Source organism: Macrobrachium rosenbergii, chromosome 23, assembly GCF_040412425.1.
Source record: "Macrobrachium rosenbergii isolate ZJJX-2024 chromosome 23, ASM4041242v1, whole genome shotgun sequence".
Lineage (NCBI taxonomy): Eukaryota > Metazoa > Arthropoda > Malacostraca > Decapoda > Palaemonidae > Macrobrachium > Macrobrachium rosenbergii.
In genome coordinates, this window is record NC_089763.1 from 20,320,983 (window position 1) to 20,330,994 (window position 10,012).

General features: G+C 33.0%; 1 protein-coding gene across 1 annotated transcript in view; it reads left to right on the forward strand.

Moving 5' to 3' along the window:
* Positions 1–2,601: 2,601 nt before the first annotated feature.
* LOC136851161 (troponin C, isotype gamma-like) overlaps positions 2,602–10,012 on the forward strand; it is a 10,169-nt gene continuing 2,758 nt past the window's right edge. The window contains exons 1-3 of the mRNA XM_067125117.1: positions 2,602–2,734; positions 9,251–9,278; positions 9,677–9,820. Of these exons, the coding sequence (XP_066981218.1) occupies positions 2,732–2,734; positions 9,251–9,278; positions 9,677–9,820 (175 nt within the window). The 5' untranslated portion in view covers positions 2,602–2,731. The remainder of the gene's footprint in view (positions 2,735–9,250; positions 9,279–9,676; positions 9,821–10,012) is intronic.

Below are 10,012 nucleotides of genomic sequence, written 5' to 3' on the forward strand. Positions count from 1 at the left end.
GATGATTTTGATGGTAATGATGAACAGAGACCGTACATGAAGTCAATTTCCTAGTGACTTTAATGTATGATGTTTAAGATGTCAATGATGAATAGACATCTTGCGTAATTCAGCTTCTTTAGCATATTTTGTGTATGACGATAGGATGAAAACTGATGAATAGATATTATGCTTAATTCACTTGCCTGGCAAATTTCATGTATGGTGATTAGGTAATGATGTATGTTTATATATATATATATATATATATATATATATATATATATATATATATATATATACATACATACATACATATATATATATATATATATTTATATATATATATATACAAATATATATATATATATATATATATATATATATATATATATATATATAGTTTATCAATTCTGGATTTAATCAACGCTCATAAATACTTCTAATCTTCATGTTAATATCTGTATTATTACCTGAACGTATGGAGGAGGAGGCAGTTTTGAGCAGATTCGTATATATGACACTAGCGATGATCTTAGTATGTAAATTAACCTTAAAATTAATGAGAACTTATCTATTCCTGCTATGCCAGTCTTTACCCCTTCACTGCCATCAAGGAGTTCTTCATAGGAGGGGTGGGTAGAGCTCTCGGCTGGCACGTTGTTGGCCCAGCGTTCGACCCTCCGACCGGCCAATGAAGAATTAGAGGAATTTATTTCTGGTGATAGAAATTCATTTCTCGTCATAATGTGGCGCGGACTCCACAATAAGCTGTAGGTCCCGTTGCTAGGTAACCAGCTGGTTCTCAGCCACGTAAAATAAACCTAATCCTTCGGGCCAGCCCTAGGAGAGCTGTTAATCAGCTCCTCAGTGGTCTGGTTAAACTAAGATATACTTCACTGCCATCAAGGAGGGACAAAGAAAGACACGGGAAGACAGAGGACCTTTATTCGAGAGACTTTGGCTTCAAGAGCTTCCAGGAATGGACTATACACCTGGCACACAAATTATAGGCATTTTGATATTAAAATTCCAAGAACTCGCCAGGAAAAAAAGTCTGATTAGAATACTGGATTATTCGTTTTTCTTCTGATATCTGGTACGCAAAAGGTAGAGGCATTTACCTGTATCCATTTTCCCCTTTACTTATAGGCGATTATGACATCTCCATTCCCAGTTTCTACTTGTACTAGTACACAAATACATCATTAATGTCAATGGAAATGAGATGATTGAAACAGGTAAGAATGAAAATTGTTCGACGGTCATTTCTAGCGTGAGGCATAAAAAACTGAAGGCAGAGTCATCTACTGGTCACAAAGACGATTGGCTATGTTTCTTCCAAAGTCCAATAGATGGCATCAGCTTGCACTTGTTGCTAACTGGCTGATTCCGTTATAGTGCCGGTAACTTCCAGATGGCGCAATACTTCGCCCCGTATGTTCTTCCACATCAATTCTAGTTGCTTCTTGCCCGTCTCGGGCTCTTCATCCAAAAAATTAGAATTAATCATCCCTAAGTGGCAAATAATAAGCAAAACACAATGAAACGATGTTGAAGGTAGGAACCAAAAGATAATATATGCCCCAAAAAAGATAAAAAATAAACAGAAAGAAATCAAGAGAACGCCTCCAGTCCACAGTGTTCTCTCATGTCTTGGGAGACGAAATAATGGAGGAGACATTTCGAGACATTTGTTTAACTATGTCACGAGAAAATATATAATACCTAGGCCAAGAATCCAAGACACAATATTCACAGAAATGCTAAAAGCGAATTATTCCGGTTAGAATTCTTCTCCCAGAATATTCGAAGCCTTAATCGGAAGAGACACGCAACAAGCTGACTTAAATTCGTATGTGCAAGGAAGGTACTCGTGTAATTTCATTTTTGTTTTCATTTGTTCATTTTTATGACAATATCGTATGAGCAAAGTGTTCTCAAAATAAATACTGGCAGGTGTAAGAAGAAGAAGAAGAAGAAGAAGAAGAAGAAGAAGAAGAGGAGATTCTTAGATTTTTTTTAGGAGACTTGAGCAAACTTCAGGCACACAATTCAAGATATTTCTCTTTCTTTAGGAATTATAAATTTAAACCTCTAAAAAAAGAAGAATTAATGGGTACACGCATGAATTTGCATACACATGCTCACATATAGACACACAACACACAATATATACTGTATGTATATATATATATATATATATATATATATATATATATATATATATATATATATATATATATATATATATATATATATATATATATATATATATATATAGATATAGTAATAATCACATAATAATAATCATCATCATCATCATTATTCATCAGAATAATAATTATTATTCTTTCAATCTATTATTATTATTATTATTATTATTATTATTATTATTATTATATTATTATAAGCGACCCTTGTATAAAAATACCTGAATGGACCATTAATTTCTAAGTAAGCATTCGCAGTAAAAATAGAAAATAGCAAAGTGAAAAAAAAACAAAAGAAATAATTTTTTTTCTCACTTACGTCGGGGTAAAAACTCGCATCACACCCGACACACCCACTAGTCGCCCCAACCCCCTCGTCCCCACCCACTCTTCCTCCCTAAGGGCATTAAAGGTACCCACGAGGGAAGGTACCCGTTTTCGGGCAGTAGCGGCCCGGTCTCTTGACGGACAGGAAGCCCCTCCGGAAGTAGAGTCTCGGTGCCTGTCAGTTTCGGCACGCTTCTGGTTGCAGAGAAGTCATGGTGAGTCTCTTGATGCTTTTTCTGAGTCTCTGATATTGTATTAAATAATATGTATATATATGTGTGTATGTATGTATATATGTATATATATGCTGTATATATATATATATATATATATATATATATATATATATATATATATGTATGTGTGTGTGTGTGTATGTATTTTTGGGGTACTATGATTTAAAAAATATACTATTCGGCCGGACTAATAAATTGTTGAAAAATTACACTTTTTTTTCTGAGAGATTATCGATTTGCGAATGCTTTCAATCTTTACTATATATATATATATATATATATATATATATATATATATATATATATATATATATATATATATATATATATATACACACATTATATATACACACACACATATTTATATACATATACATATTTATATATATATATATGTATATGTATATATGTGTGTTATGTGTGTGTGCGTGTGTGCATGTATTTTGGGGGGTACTATGATTTTAAAAAAATATACTATTTGGGCGGACTAATAAACTGTTAAAAAATTACTCTTTTTTCTGAGAGAGTAAATATATCGACTTGCGAATGCTTCCAATCTTTCAGAGACGCAGTCAACTGCTATTGTTTTCACAGAGTCCGATTATCATCATAACTTAGAAATTCCTCTGAGTCGCTTAGTATTGCACAGTACTAAATAATGTATTTGCTTTTGGGGGTGGGGCGGGTGGCTAACGTGATTGTTATATAAAAATACTATATTTCTGAGACGGTAAATATATCGATTTGCGAATGTTTTCTTCCACCTTTCAGTTAATGTTATTGTTTAATGGATATATTTCCTCAGAGCTGATTGATTGGGTTAAAAAGTGTTTAGCAGTCATTTGCACTTGTTCTTAAAAATCCTAATATTGGGTTCAGTAAATACCCTTTTAATACTTTTTGATATACTATATTACTTTTTGAATATATTCCATGTTGCTTATATTCTTTCAATTTTGTTCTATTGCTACTCTGAATTTCGTAGAAAGTTGGTTTTAAATACGTTCCGATTTATCTGTGATATAGAAAGTGATAATTTTTTTTATAATATTTATATTTTCATGGTGGTAGACGAAAAAAGAAATTGTGATGGAAATGTTGAAAATTTCCGACTCGTGAGGCCTTCCTGGAAGTGTTCTGCACACGGGTTCATCCACGATTCTGCCCCTGAAATGTGAATTTGGCAGTCATCCTCGCATTATTTTATCTCGACAGACAACCCTTTTTTAACGGAAAAGGTTTAATGTTGAAAAGTCGACTTATTGCTTCCTTTATACGCCAAAATATTAATGCAAAATGAATAACAAAACGAGAATCTATTCCTAGTAAGCTTAATAACTCCAAAAAAAGATACAAAAAGAGCAGCTACGCGAATAACTACCGAAGAAAATAGATAAATTAAAGAAGAAGAAAAGAAGGAGTAACGTCCATAAACACGCTTGCTAAAGGCTTCGAAAACATAGACAAGAGCAAAAATAAAACCTGTAAAATACAGATGTTCACATATGGATTTCAAACTACTGCGGAAATACAGGCTTTGCCTCGAAGTAGATAAACATGAGTGTCTTAAAAAAAGACACAGTGCCGAGATTCTCTGCATAGGCCTAACATAACTGTGGCCCATTACGTAGGAGTGAAATCCCTCTTTTATAACGCGATGAATGGAAGCCACATATATGCGCCAAATGAGATACGGAAACAAAAGATGTTTACTTTTTATCTTTTTTTTTTAAGCGATGTAATCTTCATATCATGAGGGGGAAAAGGCGGAACTGTTACACCCGTTTACATCTCTTATGTTGTTTTGTTTCCCCTCTTTTGGTTTTTTAAATATTTTTGAAAGGCTTTTAAGCTTTTTATTTATTTTTTTTCGTTTGCTTCACATTTCCAACTCTTGAAGAAAAGCGGGATATTATACCATTACATATACATAATTGAATATAATTTGTATATATATATGTATGTATATATATATATATATATATATATATATATATATATATATATATATATGTATATATACATATATATACGAGTATATATATATATATATATATATATATATATATATATATATATATATATATATATATATATATATATGTGTGTGTGTGTGTGTGTGTGTCTAAACATGTATACACACACATACATATATATATATATATATATATATATATATATATATATATGTATATATATATATATATATATATATATATATATATATATATATATATATATATATATATCTTATTTCTTTATGACGAAAACATAAACAGATAAATGAACTCCTAATGATTTTATTCCATAACAAGCAACAGTAGAGAGAGAGAGAGAGAGAGAGAGAGAGAGAGAGAGAGAGAGAGAGAGAGAGAGAGAGAGAGAGGAAAAGAATGTAGTTATTATCGAACAGTAAGGAAGCCATATCGTTTGTACACGTGCCCCTTTTTTTGGATATATCTCATTTGCTACCAGATAGTAAAGAGCATTTTTATTATCATTACTATTATTTTCCTTATTGTCCTGGTTGCTGATTATATCTTCACCAGTGTAACTAAAGTAACAACAGAAATAACCCTTATATATAATGATGACTTAAGTTTTTTATAATATATACATTTTTTACGTATATATTTTTATGTATATATAAGCATATATATATATATATACATTATATATATATATATATATATATATATATATATATATATATATATATATATATATATATGTATATATATATATATATATATATATATATATATATATAAATATATATATATATATATATATATATATATATATATATATATATATATATATATATATATATAAAAATATATGCATATATGCACACACACACATATATATATGTATATATATAGACTATGTATATATGCATTTATGTTTATTTGTATGCTTGTGCGTGTGTATGTATAACTTCTATCTCAGGAATACAAAAGTGATATATAAAATGCAAACAGATTATATGCCCAGGAGGAAAGTGAAAAGTAGAGTTCAAGATCTTGACATTTACCCTGAAACTTTATACTGTATATGATTTTGAGTCGCATTCAAAAAAATGATTTTGGAAAGCGAGACGAGTCGTTGAGAGTTAACCAGAAAATCAATAAACTAAAACGAAAACAGGTAAAAAAAAATAAATCAATCAATAAAATTTGAATCGAGTAAAAGCAACTTTAGGTAAAACAAAGTGAATTATTTATGAGAAGCGAGAATACTAAGACACCTTTAATCTTGGATTATTTGCGTCAGTCTGCCAGCTTTACGCAGAAAAGCGAGTTCCCCTCCGGAGTGCCAAGGATGCCTCTAGAAGAACGTGCCCACCGAGGGGTAGCTGCGCGTGGGAGTGGGCATTAGGGATGAGTTGGTATTAGGGAATAGTGGAGAAGGGGATGAGGTCGGCAGTTAAGGGAAATATTTAGAGGGGAGAGACAGACTCACCTCCATTTCACGAGATGAAACGGAAGTGTCATTTAGGTTCCGGGTATATGGGGCCCGGGGCCCGTAGTTCGGTGCCCACTGGAGAAAGAGGGGAACAGCAAATATTATGCCACGTCACGTTGTAGAAGGAATTGGAGGAGGAAGAGTTGGAGGGGAAGATTATGATCTAATAATGAAATTATTTTCTGATTTTGTTTTCGTCCTCCCCCGAAGATGCTGTGTGAACTGAACTTCAAAAGTTCAAGCGAAGATGTGACGCATTGCCACCATAAAACGATACTCTTTGGATTTTGATAATTTACTTATATATTTGTCGATTTGTTTATTAACTGTTAGTGTATGTTTCCTTTTCCGATAACTGATCTCCTCTTCGTGCATTTCACATTACCTTCTGTTACTTCTTTCAAATGAACACCATATTCTTTGGAAGCTTGAATTTAAGGTAAATAACCCCTGTGGGTTTGTTCCTTATAAATTCGGTTCATGTCCTGAATAATAATAATAATAATAATAATAATAATAATAATAATAATAATAATAATAATAATAAATAATAATAATAATAATAATAATAATCTCTCATTCAGGAGAAAGAGATTCAATGGTATGCAATTGTCTCCATGCTATACGTGAGAGCATAAAACGTGTGATATTGCAAATTCATTTTAAGAGAAGATGAATACATGAGCAATGACGTAGAGATAAAAAGAAGCAGACACAGTGACAGAACGACAATTCGACACAGAAAAAGAAAAAAAAGACAGAAATCGACAGAGAAAGAAATAGACTGACAGAGACGCAGGAAGAGAATTAAGCTCGACGGGGAATACAGAAATGGATAAATACAAAGAACTAAACACGACAGAAATAAAGAGAGACGGAGACAAGGAAAGAGACGGGGAAACAGAGGAAGACGAAGAAGAAGAGACAGAAACGGACAGAGACACTGGGAGGTGAAAAGGAAGTTGTAAAAAAATCCAGCGACAAAATCTATTACGGGAGCAAGTTCTCACGTTGAAAGTAGCTTCTTACATTTATAAACTTGATAAACAGGAAGGTGTCAAAGGAAGTACCCGTTAAAATACGTTTAGCCCCCACTCCAAAAAAAAAAAAATCATATAAAAAAAAGAAAAGAGAGTGTATAGCATTTATGACCAAGTAATGCTCCCTCTTTTACGTTAAAGAAGGCGCACATTAAACAGATAAGAAAAAAGCTAGCGAGACTAATTTCACTGAGAAGAGAGAGAGAGAGAGAGAGAGAGAGAGAGAGAGAGAGAGAGAGAGAGAGACCTCTTTACAATTTTGGCAGAAAGCTGGCAGACGCAGGCAAGCGATGACGTCACGCGAAGCCGGCGAAGGAATGACTTGAAATCTCTTTATTCACTTGCTCCCGAAAACATCTGTTTAGGGGCCAGGGGGCGAAGGTTGCCAATTCTTTCATTAGCAACGACTGATCTTCCGTCTCTTTCTTTTTTCCTACAGCTTCAGTTTCCCGGCATCGCTCACTAGAAGAAGGACGATGATGGCCTGTCTTATTCGAAAGCAGGCGATGTTTTAGAGGGACGTCTGTTTAATTTGTATATTGGAATGCGTTCAAACATGTGAAATGTCTTTGGTTAATTGCCATACTGTCTTACAAAGGCATGTTTGATTACTTTACAAGTAGGAAAAAATTCAAAGATATCAAACGTTTCTTGGTAGAGAGTTTGGCTGTTTTCAGACAATGTGAGCTTAGATTTAACCCGAAAGAATTCGAACGTATTAAACATTCTTGAATGGAGGGTTTGGATGCCTTTAAATGAAATTTGCTTAAATCATATACTAGAAAGTTTTCGAGTGTTAAACGTTTCTGAGTGAAAAAAAAATTTAATACGTAATTAATATTTTTATTAATGGTTGTGATGTCTTGAAGCTGTGGATAGTTACATATTTAATATTGTTGTTTTAAAATGACACGTTTAATTAAAAACTCTGTAAAGAATTCAACAGACAGTGTTTTGAAAGAAATAATTGCGAGAATCTTATTTCAGTTCAATTTTTAGTTATGTTCTTTATTTCAAGTTAGAACGCAATATAGTTAGAAACTGTTTTAAATTTACAGTTATTTCGTTCTATGGAAATACAGGCGGATCTTAAATAAACATTTCAAAGAGCAAAAACCAAATGTAAAGGAGAATATCATAACTGATGCATTGTAGCAAGACCTTTATACAGTGTCAATTATAATACTTGCTACACTTTGAGTGAACATTTGAGAAAACATTTCTTTCATATACACGAATCATACTGGTATCTAAGAATAACTGAATAAGCCACTCAAATAAACGCAATAAACAATACATGGAAGGAGACCTTTTCCTTGCCACTTCCTTATTCGTCAATCACAAATGCTGAATCCTTGTGTCTTGAAACTCACAACTCCCTGAGGTTGCTTCATTGTAAATCTGGTTACCTCGAAAGGAGTTTTCCTTAAGCCTAAGATCGCAGAATGCTCGTGGGGACTGTTCGACCTTAACGAGTTTCGCCTCCGAAGGATAAGTTCACACTGAACTCTGCTTCGAACTGCGCTCTCTTTTAAAGAGGATTGGAAGTCGGTTCTGGTACAGAGGGGAATTCTTCGGGATTACTTCGATTAACTTTTAGTTTGGGTGTGATAAATAGATAGATAGATAGGTACATACATACACACATACATAGATAAAGGATTACTGAAATGAAATCAGCATGTTAATAATAGCACGAAAAATTATAATTGTTATACGCACACACACACATATATAGGGGTCTTCATTTATATATATATATATATATATATATATATATATATATATATATATATATATATATATATATATATATATATATATATATATATATATATGTGTGTGTGTGTGTGTGTGTGTGTGTGTGTGTGTGTAAGAAAGTGGTGATAAGTTTGTACATTTTTCGAATCTAACAATGATCACTATGAAATTTTTCATTCGCAGTTTTGCCTCTTCTTGACAATTCGTTTTCGTTTTGTTTTTGCAGGATTCCCTCGAAGCCGATCAGATTGAGAGTGAGTACCGTAAAATTTGCCTTTTGCTTGAGGCTGATTAGCGACTTTCTCTCTCTCTCTCTCTCTCTCTCTCTCTCTCTCTCTCTCTCTCTCTCTCTCTCTCTCTATCAGTGATTATTTGTTACATTGTTATCCCAAGGTATACTTACAAATCTATATCGTTCACGTTTATGACTGATTAGCGAATCTCTCTCTCTCTCTCTCTCTCTCTCTCTCTCTCTCTCTCTCTCTCTCTCTCTCTCTCTTCTTAGTAGTCATTTGTTGCATCGCTGTTCCAATATATCGTTAAAAAAAAGCTCATATATCCTTCACGTTTGCAAATGTTGTGTATACAGAAGTCACGTGATCGTCTGCACATAAAAAAAAAGCTCCCTTTAAAAAAACTGCTTCTTTTACAGCTCTGAAAAAAGCCTTCGACTCCTTCGACACAGACAAACTCGGCTACATCACCACCGAGACCGTCTCCACCATCCTGAGGATGATGGGCATCAAGATTTCGGAGAAGAACTTGGCCGAAGTCATCGCCGAGACAGACGAAGACGGTAAGGACCTCAGGGAAGGTGCACTCAGGCAATGTTTTACTGCTCCGAGGGTAACTTTTATGTTCTCGGAGTTGTGGAGCTGGTGCAGACGTATATAAAAACTTGAGGTTAATCATGTAAATAATAAAATATGTGTATATATATAAATTTATATACATATATATATATATATATATATATATATATATATAT